At 43.5% G+C, this 14236-nt stretch overlaps 1 protein-coding gene across 1 annotated transcript; it reads left to right on the plus strand.

Annotated features, from left to right (window-relative positions):
• Window positions 1–1682: 1682 nt before the first annotated feature.
• On the plus strand, window positions 1683–12622 carry PDCL (phosducin like). Its single transcript, XM_003833129.6, has 4 exons — window positions 1683–2498; window positions 4177–4353; window positions 7782–7963; window positions 10348–12622. Exons 2-4 carry the CDS (start codon window positions 4182–4184, stop codon window positions 10897–10899), a joined length of 906 nt encoding a protein of 301 aa, XP_003833177.1. The 5' UTR covers window positions 1683–2498; window positions 4177–4181; the 3' UTR covers window positions 10900–12622.
• The last annotated feature ends 1614 nt before the right edge of the window (window positions 12623–14236 follow it).

Genomic DNA, 14236 nt, shown 5'->3' on the forward strand with positions numbered 1-14236 from the left:
GCCAGCCTCAGCCTCCCAAAGTGCTCGGATTACAGGCATGAGCCACCGCTCCCAGCCTCAAACATTCCTTAAAAAGAGATTTTACTCCTTAAATGTTAAAGGTGTGGGCTACTTAAAGAAAAAGGTAGTTGCTAAAAGTATTGTTACTAAAACTATGAAAGCAGAGGTTTTCTGATTTTCTTTGATTTCTTAATCAAAACTTTTTAAAAAAGAAATTTAAGGCTGGGCGCAGTGGCTCACACTTATAATCCCAGCACTTTGGGAGGCTGAGGTGGGAGGATCATTTGAGGCCAGGAATTTGAGACTAACCTGGGCAACATAGCAAGACCTCATCTCTACTAAAAAAAAAAAAAAAAGGGCTAGTGCGGTTACTCACGCCTGTAATCCCAGCACTTTGGGAGGCCAAGATGCCAAGATGGGTGAATCACCTGAGGTCAGGAGTTCAGGACCAGCCTGGCCAACTTGGTGAAACCCTGCCCCTACTAAAAATACAAAAATTAGCCAGGCATGGTGATGGGTGCCTGAAGTCCCAGCTACTCGGGAGGCTGAGGCAGGAGAATCGCTTGAACCCAGGAGGTGGAGGTTGCAGTGGGCTGAGATCGTGCCATTGCACTCCAGCCTGGGCGACAGAGCAAGACTTTGTCTCAAAAAAAAAAAAAAAAAAAAAAAAGGCCAGGCATGGTGGCTCACGCTTACAGTCCTAGCTACTTGAAGGCTGAGTGGGATGATGGCTTGAGCCCCAGAGGTTAGGCCACAGTGAGCTATGGTTATCCCACTGCACTCCTCCCTGGGTGACAGAGTGGGACCCTGTCTCTAAAAAGAAAAAAAGGGGAAAATAGTAATTTAATTGTTGCTTATAGACAATCCAACATCTAAAAAAATATTCACTTAAAAAATTAAAATTAAAGGCCATATCAAAGATACCACTTTTTTTTTTTTTTTTTTTTTTTTTTTTTAAGAGGGAGTCTCGCTCTATTAGCTAGGCTGGAGTGGTGCAATCTCAGCTCACTGCAACCTCCACCTCCTGGCTTCAAGCAATTTTCTTTCCTCAGCCTTCCGAGTAGCTGGGATTACAGGTGCATGCCACCATGCCCAGCTAATTTTTATATTTTTAGTAGAGACAGGGTTTCACCGGCCAGGCTGATCTCAAACTCCTGACCTCAGGTGATCTGCCTGCTTCAGCCTCCCAAAGTGCTGGGTTTATAGGTGTGAGCCACTGCACCGGCCAAGATACCACTTTTAAAATTTGAAAACAAATGAGAGAGACAGAGAGAATCTGACTATTATATAAGGAAGTGGTTCTTATCTTTACTGGTTTTCTCTTCATTAATACAAAAAACGTTTAGGCTGGGTGCAGTGTGGCTCACGCCTGTAATCCCAGCACTTTGAGAGGCCAAGGTGGGCGGATCATGTGGTCAGGGGTTCGACACCAGCCTGACCAACATGGTGAAACCCCGTCTCTACTAAAAATACAAAAATTAGGCGGGGTGGTGGCGCATGCCTGTAATCAGGAGCGTGTGCTACTCAGGAGGCTGAGGCAGGAGAATTGTTTGAAACTGTGAGGCGGAGGTTGCAGTGAGCCGAGATCGCGTCACTGCACTCCAGCCTGGGCAAGAAGAGCGAAACTCCGTCAAAAAAAAAAAAAAAAAAAAAATATATATATATATATATATATTTTAATCTACGCCCTGTACTTGAGGGATTTGTGCTCTCGGGCAAATTACCGGACGTCTCTGAGTCACTTTTCCGTCTAATAGACGTGATGCGATGAAGAACCAATAAAAAGCACATTTTGAATGGCTTCGGAAACTTCGAAGGGAAGTGAATACATTTTTCTTTTCTTTCTTTCTTTTTTTTTTTTGAGACAGTCTCGCTCTGTCGCCCAGGCTGGGGTGCAGTGGCGCGATCTCGGCCCACTTCAACTTCTGCCTCCTGGGTTTAAGCGATTCTCCTGCCTCAGCCTCCCGAGTAGCTTGGATTACAGGCGTCGGCCACCACGCCCGGCTAATTTTTGTATTTTTAGTAGAGACGGGGTTTCAACGTGTTGGCCAGGCTGGTCTTGAACTCCTGACCTTAAGTGATCCGCCCGCCTCGGCCTCCTAAAGTGCTGGCATTACAGGCGTGAGCCACCGCGCCCGGCCTGTGAATACATTTTTCTTATTGCTTGACGCTGGGTCATACAATTCACTTTTTCGTTGTGCAGATTAAAACCAAAACAAAGCAATTAGGAGAGCGTTGTTGTCGAGGTGTTTTGTTCCAAGGTAGGACCCGTAGCTTCTCCCCTGCCCCTCAGCGGGGAGCAGCGGCTTCTGATTGGACAATGCGCGTCCGCCACGACGCAGGAAGGCCGCCTCATTGGTCCGCGCTGTCGGGCTTCGGCGGCTTTTCTCTTTAGCGCTCAGGGCGCTGACCCACTGCTCTTCCTCTTAAGAAAGTGCTCCATTCCTTCCGGCGCCCGGAGCTGCTGGCCCAAAGGGATCCGGGGCGAGCTAGGGCAGGTAACTGCATTGGGGTCCACCGGGAAGCGGCAGCAGCCGCGGACTACGGGAGGGAGTGGGGTTGGCGAGCTTGGGTAAAACTGCCCCTTCTTCGCTCTGTCTCGACCCCCAAGTTCTCCGCGTCTTCCTCGTCCGCTTTCCTCCTCTGGCCCCGCCTCCCCCGGGCCCTTCCAGCCTTCCCCCAAAAGCTCCACACACCCCTCTGCTTCCCGTCCGGGGGCCCCGCCTCCTCTGCTCGCGTCTCCAGGGGGCCCGCCCTCGTCTCCTCCCCGCAGCGGTCCCTCCTTTAGGAGCGCAACTCCTTCCCTCCCCTCCGCCGCTGCTGTGTCCCCCGCTTGGCCCATTCCTGGGCCTTAAGTTTGGTTTTGTTCCTTCCTGGCACCTCCACCTGTCTCTCCATGATCCCTGTCTCCTTTGCATCTGACTGCTGGAGTCCTCCGATTCTCCCGTTGACCCAGGCTGCGAGTTTAGCAAATTGTGCAGCGGCCTTGTGCTGGGCGTTGGGGATAGAGGTAGTGACTAGAGGTCCCTACGTTCAAGAACTCCTTGCCCGGTGGGAGAGAGTCACTTTGTAAATGGAGTATGATAGGCCCGGTGATAAGTCTTTAAGGCAGCCGCATTCCTGCTGAATTCTCAAGCAGGCCTCTGGGGGCTAAGCTGCATCTTTTCATCAGAATGCCCTTGGCTACTTCTGATGCAGAAGCCTGGTCCTTTATATTTTTAGTTTTTATTTTTTTTTTGAAACAGAGTCTCGCTCTGTCTCCCAGGCTGGAGTGCAGTGGCGTGATCTCGGCTCACTGCAACCTCCGCCTCCTAAATTCAAGAGATTCTCGTGCCTCAGCCTCCTGAGTAGCTGGGAAAACAGACACCCGCCACCACACCTGGCTAATTTTTGTTTGTTTGTTTGTTTGCTTTTACTAGTAGAGACAAGAGTTTCACCATGTTAGCCAGGCTGGTCTCGAATACCTGGTCTCAAGTGATCCTCCCGCCTCGGCCTCCCTAAGTGCTGGGATTACCTGCGCAAGCCCGGCCATCATAGTCCTTTAAACCCTTGGGAGTTATTAAAATCTTTGTATGGGCCCTTCTTTTAAACTGTCAGAATAGGTAGCGTTTCAGAGACCATCCATCCAAGCCCTCAGGGTGTTGTCTGGGAAGTTGAAGGCTGGTGACAGAGAGTGATTGCCTAGACAAATAGTGACTCAGCATTGTACTTTTGATGCCTCTTTTTGGGGTTTTTCCTGAGGATACTTACCCAATTTTTCAATTAGGCAGCAGTCTTAGCTGGTGGGAAAACTAAAGGCACAGATAAAACCACTAGTCAGTAGATTCCTCCAAGCCAGTGCAGGTGGCTTGTACACTTAACTCAGACTAGAGTAATTTATACCTCAGGCTCTTGGAGTCAGGAATCCGGGGGTCTGGTCCCAGCTCCGTCATTCGCTGTTAAGCTTGGTGAAGACTCTTCCTTTATCTGAGCTTCAGTTTTACCTTCTGTTAAAGAGTGTGATAAGCCCTAACACACAGGGTAACGGTAGGGATTTGTTAAGATTTTGGTTATGAAAATAATCACTTTAGTGTCCTGGAAATTGTAGGATCTCAGCACAGGCGAGCCCCCTATGCTTCAGATTCATGTCTGTCTGGCTCAAATCAGCAAAGAACCTGATATGCTTTCTTTTTCCAGACACCATGACCACCCTTGATGATAAGTTGCTGGGGGAGAAACTGCAGTACTACTACAGCAGCAGTGAGGATGAGGACAGTGACCACGAGGACAAGGACCGAGGCAGAGGTGCCCCAGCCAGCAGTTCTGTGCCTGCAGAGGCTGAGCTGGCAGGCGAAGGCATCTCAGTTAACACAGGTACTGAGAAACCCTGGGCTCTGGGAACAGGCTTAAAAAATGTACATTAAATACATATTAATTAAATACATATTAATAAATTAATTCTCCTGATCACTTTTAACTCTGGTCCCACTTTCAGAGGTAACCTAGTCTTTTCATTATGTGTGCTTCTAGCCTTTTAGTGCACAATACAAATGTATGTGCATAGCAGCATGGTAATGAACACAGACTGGCCTGGATTTGAATCCTGCATCTCGTATTAACAGTTTGATATCTCGTAAATCACAAGTATGAGTATATGGGTAGTGCAAATTCCTAAAAATGGCATATTTACACTTGTACATTTTAATATTGTCAAATTGCTGTCAGTTGAGTTGAGGTGGCAGTAATTTATAGTTTAATCAGCAATCTGTGTTTCTCTGTACACTTGACCTCCTACTGTGTTATGAAACTCCTTGATCTTTGCTATTGTAGTAATTCATTGTAGGTTTATTTCCGCCCCCACCACCTTTTTTTTGTTTTGTTTTGTTTTTTTGTTTTTTAAGACAAGTTCTCACCTTGTTGCTCAGGCTGGAGTGCCTTGGTGCCATAATGGCTCACTGCAGCCTCAACTTCCTGAGCTCAAATGATCCTTCTGCCTCAGCTTCCATGAGGTTCCTCTCTTAAAAAGCTGGGACCACATGTAGCTGGGACCACAGGCGCTTGCCACCGTGCCCAGCTAATTTATTTCTTTATTTTTTGTAGAGATGGGGTCTCACTTTGTTGCCCAGGCTGGCCTCACACTGCTGGCCTCAAGCGATCATCTGCCTCAGCGTCCCATAGGCATGAACCAATGCACTGGGCCCATATTTATTTTTAAGAGGGAACCTAAACTTCTTTTCATAATTTTAAGAGAGATTTTTATATCCTTTGCTCATTTAAAAAATTAGGTGGTTTTTTTCTTCTTGGGGAGCTATAAAGGAAACTAATCTGTGATATGAGTGGTAAATATTTCTTTCAGTTTGTTGTTGTCTTTTGACTTTATATTCTTTTGTTCTTTTCCTGGATGAAAAATTTTATTTTTATGTACTTAAAAGTATTTTATAGTTTCTTAATTTTGCATTTTACTTAAAAGGCGTTTCTTCACCCTACTTTATAAAGGGCCTCACTTTGCTGTATAAAAAGGTTCTCCTGGCTGAGCACAGTGGCTCACACCTGTAATCCTAGCATTTTGGGAGGTTGAGGCGGGTGGACTGCCTGAGCTCAGGAGTTTGAGACCAGCCTGGGCAACACAGTGAAATCCTGTCTCTACTAAAATACAAAAAGTTAGCCAGGTGTGGGGGCATGCGGCTGTAGGCCCAGCTACTTGGGAGGCTGAGGAAGGAGAATTGCTTGAACCCTGGAGGCAGAGGTTGCAGTGAGCCAAGATCATGCCACTGTACTCCAGCCTGGGCAACAGAGTGAGACTCTGTCTCCAAAAAAAAAAAAAAAAAAAAAAAGGTTCTCCTATACTTTTCATTAGTATTTTTGTGATTTCATTTTTTACACTTAAATATTGATTCATGTGGAATTCACTTTGATGCAGGGTGCAGCAGGGCTCCAGTTTAATTTTTTTTATATTGCTACTCAGTTGTTTCAGTACTGCTTAGTGAATAAGCCATCTTTATTATCTTGAGATGTCACTTTTATTATGTACTGAATTTCTCTGTTTATGTTGGGACTTTAGCTGTACTATGTGGTCTCTTCCATTGATTTGTCTTTTACTGGGCTATGTCATACTGTTTTTAATTATTGTAGTGTTATATTTTAGTATTTGGTGAGGCTAGACCCTCTTCAATTAACTTTTGCTTTATTTTTTCCAAAGGAAATTTAGGAGCCGGACACATATGTGTGTTCATGTATTTTCATTGGGAATGCATTAAATATATAGATTAATTTAGGGATCATTGGCACTTCTGTGATGTTGAGTATGTCTGTTCAGGAACATGGTATTGCTTTTCCATTTATTCAAGTCTTTCAAGTATTTTTTGGGAGCATTTTAAAGTTGTCTTCATATAGATTTGTATATTTTTTTTCTGTGAAACCAAAAGACTCCAAAGCTTTAGTGGCTTATGACAACAAAGGTTTATTTCTCATTCACGTTACATGCAGCCTGTAGGTCAATGGCAGCCCTGCTTATGTTTCATATGTTCTTTCATCTAGGAGCTAGGCTGAAAGAATAACAGCCTCAGTTCGGCTGTGTCCCTCTATTTAGGACACACCGTTTTCATGGCGAAGCATAGAGAGCAAGAGAGGAGCTGTTGGAAACGTGGAATGGCTCATACACAGCATACTTTTTGTTTTGCTCAGACATGGCATACTTCATATTTGCTCACAATCCCATTGGCCAGCAAGTCGCATAGTCAAGCCCAGCCTCAATGGGCTGGGGATGTATGTACTCATCCCACAGGAGGTACCACAAGTCACATAGCAAGGTGCAAGGACATATAAGTCCTTCGGCAGCACAGGGCTTGACGGGTTAAGGGTAGCTGGAATAACAGAACAGGTTGTATTACAATCTTGTTATAAAAAAATTGTTATAAAAAATTCAGAGGCCAGATGCGGTGGCTCATGCCCATCATCCCATAGCACTTTGGGAGGCCGAGGCGGGCGGATCACCTGAGGTCAGGAGTTGGACACCATCCTGGCCAACATGGTGAAACCCTGTCTCTACTAAAAATACAAATATTAGCTGGGCATGGTGGCGCATGCCTGTAGTCCCAGCTGCTCGGGAAGCTGAGGCAGGGGGATTGCTTGAACCTGGGAGGTGGAGGTTGCAGTGAGCCGAGATCGCGCCATTGCACCCCAGCCTGGGCCGCAGAGCAAGACTCAATCTCAAAAAAAAAAAAAAAAAATTCAGATAATATAGAAGTACAGAAAGAAAAAAGTAAAAGATCTCTCTCACCAGTTGCTTAGATCCTACTACCTGGAGACAACCACTGTTAACAGTTTACATATCCTGCAAGCTCTTTTTCTATAAACACACAAGTGTATACACAAACATGTATGCATATCTATGTACATAAATTATGTATATACATACAGGTCTTTTTTAATAGAAACTAGAGGATTGTACCATGATATTCTAAATTTTGCTTTTGTAATAACCTCATATATTTGGAATACCTTTACTGGCAGGAAACACAGAGCTCCTTTACTCTAAGAGTTGCTTTATTTTCCTTTGAGTAGGTAGATGATAATTTTTTAAACTCATCTCCTAATGTTGGGCATTAGCTTGGCCCTTGTTGCAGAGTACATCATTGTGTATAGGCCACTCTGCCCTGTGGCAGAGTACACAGAGTCCCTATGATAATTGTGCAGTAGATGGAGCAAGCTTCAGGCAGATGTGAACTTCTACCTACAGCTGTCAGCTGGTCCATAATTCCCTGCCCATTCTCCTTGGTCACATCCGTGTTCACCCTACTCAGGCCCAAAAGGTGTGATCAATGACTGGCGCCGCTTCAAGCAGTTGGAGACAGAGCAGAGGGAGGAGCAGTGCCGGGAGATGGAAAGGCTGATCAAGAAGCTGTCAATGACTTGCAGGTCCCATCTGGATGAAGAGGAGGAGCAACAGAAACAGAAAGACCTCCAGGAGAAGATCAGTGGGAAGGTAATTAGCAGTACCCAGGCTTTTCTTAGAGTCTGCTGTGGCTGCTAGAGCTGGGTGAGTGATTCAAGAGGTGGAGGATGCTTGATTTGACCTCCAAGAAGTTGTGCAGTGCAGGAGAAATCATAGAGCCCTGTCAAAACTCAAAGCCACCCAGCTTTGAATCTCAGTTCTGCTACTAGTGACTGTGGGAGAGTCTCTTCCCTTCTGAATCTGGTGTTTCAATGGTTAAATGATGTATCCTCCCCGTACAGGGCTGTGTTGTTAATATGCCCATCACAGTGTCTGGCCCATTGAAAGTGCTCAGTAAATTTTAGTTTCCCTTCTTTTATTGAGGTTTTATCTTGGGCCAGAAATAACCCTCTTAGGGTGGTGGTATTATCCCCTTCTTACAGATAATGGAAGCAATGCTTAGAGGGCATTAGAGGCTTGTTCAGGGCAATGCAACTGGTAAATTCTAGTAGGCGCTAGGGTTCTAACCCAAATACTCCTGTTTCTTCCATGATGTTGCTATTTCATCTGAAGTCTATTCATGAGAATTTATTCTAAGGAGGCATTATAATTAGCAAACAGATACTCTGGAAGATATTTTGAAGTAGGCACCTGATGGCCTTTTTTTTTTTTTTTTTTTTAAATAGAGACAGGGTCTATGTTGCCCAGGCTGGTCTCAGAACTCCTAAGGTCAAGGGACCCTCCCACCATAGCCTCCCAAAGTGCTAGGATTACAGGCGTGAGCCGTGGTGCCCGGCCCCTGATGGCCTCTTATCCTATCAGTATTAAAAGGGATTCACTGTTTCTCTGGATGCCCTCTGAGTGTGGACGAATGTCTGTGAGTGCCTGAGATCATTTAGTTATGGCCCAAAGCTAAAATACCACACAGGATCAGGGAGCAGATAAGAGGATTAAGCTGGGAATCATTCACCTTGACCAGGAGGCTGATTTTAGGACATTACACTTAGCCAAAGACTTCAATAGGTCAGAAGAAGCCACTCTGGTAGACTGAGTTGAAGTGGAGGGCTGCGAGATGGGAGGAAAATTGTCAATAAGTAAAATAGTGAACTCAGATTGTTGCTGGTTATGATAAAGTAACAACGTGTTCTGATCTAGTGTGATCTCCCACTCCCTGTTCCCTAATCTATGCAACATTAGGCAGAGTTAGGTTTTATGAGAGGAGCGAGGTTGTCTTGCTGCACCGGGGCAGGGGGAAGATGCTTTCGTAGCTTAAACTGTCTCTTGGGCATTGTGCCTGCTGCTCACAGCTGCTTCCTGATACTGAGGTGAGAGGCCAGAATGAGGCAACATCATATCATCACATGGATCAGTCTTGTGAGAGGCTGTTCCTGTCCTGCTGATTTATCTGCAATAGAACAGAACTGGAAACTGTCTGGCAGAATTAGGGAAGTGATTAAGCAAAGTGACACATATATAATTTCATAAAAATATTTGGAAACATGAGGAAATACTTATAATCGTGCTAAGTCTCGAAAGCAGGTTATGGCTTAATTGGTACACCCACAGCTGCTGCTATAAAAGCAAAACTATTTTAGTATGACTAGTAATAAAAATAATTTTTAGAGTCCATATGACTCTGTGTGTGTGTGTGTGTTTGGGGATGGTGTGGGGCAGGGGTTATGAGAGTTTTTTCTAAAATTCTGTAATGTCTTGTTATCTTTCCAAAAAAAAAAAAAGTAGATAAAATATTGTCAAGACTGACAAAAAGAAACAAGCTCATGAAGTGAGATTATATGATGCTGCCTATTTGGATTGAGAGGAAATGTGATATTGTAGTTAAAAACATGGGTTTTTAAAATCTAGTTTGAGTACTGGTCTTATGCTTACTGGGTGAACTTGTTCAAATAATGTCAAGTTTTGGAACCTCATTTATAAAGTGGGGCTATTAAAAGTCCCTTCCTGATGGAGTTATGGAATTCAGTGAGATATAATGCATGTAAAGTACTTAGCATGGTGCCTTATATATTATCAGCATGTAGTACATGTTAACTGTTTTATTTATTTTTTATTTTTTTGGAGACAGGGTATCACCCTGTCGCCCAGGCTGGAGTGCAGTGGTGTGATCTTGGCTCACTGCAACCTCCGCCTCCCAGGTTCAAGTGATTCTTGTTGTGCCTCAGCCTCCTGTGTAGCTGGGACCACAGGTGCACACCACCATGCCCTGCTAACTTTTTTTTTTTTTTTTTTTTAAGGAGAGATGAGGCTTTGCCATGTTGGCCAGGCTGGTCTTGAACTCCTGACCTCAAGTGATCCGCTCATCTCAGCCTCCCAAAGTGCTAGGATTACAGGCGTGAGCCACCGCGCCCGGCCCATATTAACTGTTATCACGAGTGTTCAGTTTTCATATTTATGCTCACTTGCTGGTCCGCCTGCAGATGACTCTGAAGGAGTTTGCCATGATGAATGAGGACCAAGATGATGAAGAGTTTCTGCAGCAGTACCGGAAGCAGCGAATGGAAGAGATGCGGCAGCAGCTTCACAAGGGGCCCCAATTCAAGCAGGTTTTTGAGATCTCCAGTGGAGAAGGGTTTTTAGACATGATTGATAAAGAACAGAAAAGCATTGTCATCATGGTTCATATTTATGAGGATGGCATTCCAGGGACCGAAGCCATGAATGGTTGCATGATCTGCCTTGCCGCAGAATACCCAGCTGTCAAGTTCTGCAGGGTGAAGAGCTCAGTTATTGGCGCCAGCAGTCGGTTCACCAGGAATGCCCTTCCTGCCCTGCTGATCTATAAGGGGGGTGAATTGATCGGCAATTTTGTTCGTGTTACTGACCAGCTGGGGGATGATTTCTTTGCTGTGGACCTTGAAGCTTTTCTCCAGGAATTTGGATTACTCCCAGAAAAGGAAGTCTTGGTGCTGACATCTGTGCGTAACTCTGCCATGTGTCACAGTGAGGATAGCGACCTGGAAATAGATTGAACTGATAGTCTAGTTGCATAGATTTCTCATTGTTTGGGTTGGAATACGCGTCATTGTTTATTTTTGTTCCTTCTTTGTCTTCTGGCTTTTCAGCTGTTCTTTGTAGTCCCTTTTATTATGCATAAAATCAAGGAGTTCTTAGATTAAATCAGAATGCTGAATAACCTTGTAGCTAGCAATAAGGTGACTTACAATTGTATAAACAGGAAGCCAGGCTTTTGAACTGTTTACTTAAGATTCTGTGGCGTGACATCTCTGTTATTGTTTCCAGTCAATATTTACAAAGCATCCTAAAGACGGTGTCTTGGAAATTGTCTTCAGATGATCTCAGAGGTCTCTGCCAAGTCTGAGAGTATAATTCTGTAGGTAGTGTGTTATTTGCAACGTAAATAGTGCATTTTCTTAATCAAATGATTGTAAATTATATTTACTTGTAATCAGTTCCATAGCATTAGACGGTGGTTAGATTTTTTTTTTCCCCCACCAGGGTCTTGTTTAAAGGGGTGAGCCACCGCACCCAGTCCTGAGGGGTGGCCTCTGCTGCTGGATTTCGTGTCTTCCTCCAGCATGACTAAGTCTGGAACAGCAGGAAGGGTGGATGCTTACTGACCTGGTGATGTTAGAAGACAAGTAGTTTATGGATTTAAACATTAGAGCTGGAGTGGGGCTGGAAATCTTTGTAAAGGAAGTTCTTTCAGTAAGATGCCCCTGCTTGTCTTTGTCTCTTTTTTGTTTAACAAGGTAACTTTTTGTTTAACCTAGATTTTTTTTAAAACTTTTTTTTTTTTCATATTGGAAAAGTAATTCATATTCAGTAGAGGAAAATTGACCAAAACAGAAGCAAAAATAAGAAAATTAAAATAATCTCTAATCCTACTACCCAGAATAAAACACTATTAATATTTTGGTCTGTTTCCTGCCAAGGTGTTTTCTGTGTATACATGGATATTTTGTTTGTTTTTAAACAAAACGATGGGATCATTCTGAACATACTGTTCTATAGTATGGTCAGCTAATAATATATCAGACCTTTTTTTATATTATTAAATATTCTACAACTTTTTAAAAATGTCTATTAATATTCCATCGTATAGATGTGATATAATTTGCTTGATGGTTGTCTCTTAAAAAGAAAGATAGCAAATACTTTTTTTAAATTACAAAAGTGATAGATGTTCATTGTAGAAAATGTAATAAACACTGTTAAGACTTAAAAGCCATATAATTCTACCAACCAAAATTAATCCCTTTTGTCATATTTCTAGTCATTTTTATAGCCTTTTTTTCTATGTATTTATAATAATTATCGTTTGTGTTTTTTTCCTTTTTTTTTAACTTTAAAAATGTATATTGTAGGGTCAGGGGAAATGTAATCTGGAATTAAATATTAGCCTTAAAATTCACAATTTTGATTTTCCTGGCTTTTCAGGAATTGACTAACTGTAAAAGAGTCTTGAAAGTATTTAGTCAACAAACAGAGTGCATTTTTTTTTTTGACTAAGAAAGCTCGTTGTAGTAGAAAGGGTGGAATGTATTGAAAATTATTAGAAGCAGGGAACTATTGTTAGTCTAGCTTATTTCCTTTCAGTCTTTTTTCAATATTTTTATAAACATTGAATACTTACTGAATTTAGTTCTGTGCTCTTCCTTATTTAGTGTTGTATCATAAATACTTTGATGTTTCAAACATTCTAAATAAATAATTTTCAGTGGCTTCATAATATTTCATCATTTGGATATACAATAATTTATTTAACCAGTCTCTTTATTTTTATTTATTTATTTTGTTTGTTTTCTTTGAGATGGAGTCTTGCTCTGTCACCCAGGCTGGAGTACAATAGCGTGATCTCGGCTCACTGCAACCTCCACCTCCTGGGTTCAAGCAGTTCTCCTGCCTCAGCCCCCTGAGTAGCTGGGACTACAGGCACATGCCATCACGCCTGGCTAATTTTTGTATTTTTACTAGAGACGGGGTTTCACCATGTTGGCCAGACTGGTCTCAAGCTCCTGACCTCAGGTAATCTGCCCGCCTCGGCCTCCTAAAGTGCCGGGATTACAGGCGTGAGCACGCTGCACGGCCTAACCAATCTCTTTATATTGGTTATTTAGATTCTCAGTGTTTTGCTGAACACTTAATGCCTTTGTGTTTTGGGCTATATTTTGAATTATTCTCAGATTTCTAGAAGAGGAATTACTGGGCAAATAGGGACACTTAAAAATAGCTTTTACAAACCATCTTCTGTTCTCATTGAAAATGAGAATATATTATGCACTTACAGGGAACTTGACTTTGCTTTTCAAGAATAGAAGTTCTAAAATACAGTAGGGCTGGGTGTGGTGGTTCATGCCTGTAGTTCTAGCACTTTGGGAGGCTGAGGCAGACATAGTGAGACCTCATCTCTACAAAAAATAGAAAAAATTAGCTGGGCACGTTGTTGTACCTCTAGTCCCAGCTACTTGGGAGGCTTAGTCAGGAGGATCTCTTGAGCCTGGGAGATCAAGGCTGCAGTGAACCATGATTGCACTCCAACCTGGGTGACAGAGACCCTGTCTCAAAAAAAAAAAAAAAGTAGACATGTAATGGCAATGGAGAAATCCTAGACTTTTTTTTTGGAGATGGTGTCTCACTCTGTTGCCCAGGCTGGAGTACAGTGGCACAATCTCAGGTTACTGCAACCTCTGCCTCCTGGATTCAAGCGATTCTCCTGCCTCAGCCTCCTGAGTAGCTGGGATTACAGGTGCCTGCCACCATGCCTGGCTAATTTTTGTATTTTTAGTAGAGATGGGGTTTCACCATGTTAGCCAGGCTGGTCTCGAACTCCTGACCTCAGGTGATCACCTGCCTCGGCCTCCCAAAGTGCTGGGATTACAGGCATGAGCCACCGCATCGGACCGAGAATGTTAGATCTCTTAACTTTGGTGTCGTGGAAGCAGCATGGGCTTTAGAGTCAAGCAGATCTGGGTTGAAATCCTGTCTGGCAGTCTAGTGGTGTAGCTTCTTTCTGGTAAGAAACCTACCCTTCCTGATGCTCAGTTTCCTCATCTGTAAAATGGGAACAAAAATAACCTGTTTTGTGGAGTTGTTCTGTGACAGTGGTTCTCATGTGTGGTACCTGGGGCAGCACCAGCAGCAGTGGCGGCCTCAGCATCACCTGGGAACTTGTCAGAAATGCAAATTCTCGGGCTTCACCCTAGACCTCCTGAATCAGGAATTCTGGGAATGACTAGGCAAACTATTTTCACGAGCCCTGTAGGTGATTCTGAAGCTTGTTCAAGTTTGAGAGTCATGGACCTATGGATTAAGGTGAGTGAGTGCACCTGTGACAGAACAAGTGCT

Source organism: Pan paniscus, chromosome 11 (assembly GCF_029289425.2).
Source record: "Pan paniscus chromosome 11, NHGRI_mPanPan1-v2.0_pri, whole genome shotgun sequence".
In the NCBI taxonomy this organism is placed as follows: domain Eukaryota; kingdom Metazoa; phylum Chordata; class Mammalia; order Primates; family Hominidae; genus Pan; species Pan paniscus.

What these genes read in the sequence shown, in the direction of transcription:
- PDCL (XM_003833129.6), top strand. Translation starts at nt 4,182, where the DNA reads ATGACCACCCTTGATGATAAGTTGCTGGGGGAGAAACTGCAGTACTAC. An exon ending in AGGCATCTCAGTTAACACAG is followed by an intron (nt 4,354 to 7,781) that starts GTACTGAGAAAC and finishes CACCCTACTCAG; the next exon opens with GCCCAAAAGGTGTGATCAAT. An exon ending in AGGAGAAGATCAGTGGGAAG is followed by an intron (nt 7,964 to 10,347) that starts GTAATTAGCAGT and finishes GTCCGCCTGCAG; the next exon opens with ATGACTCTGAAGGAGTTTGC.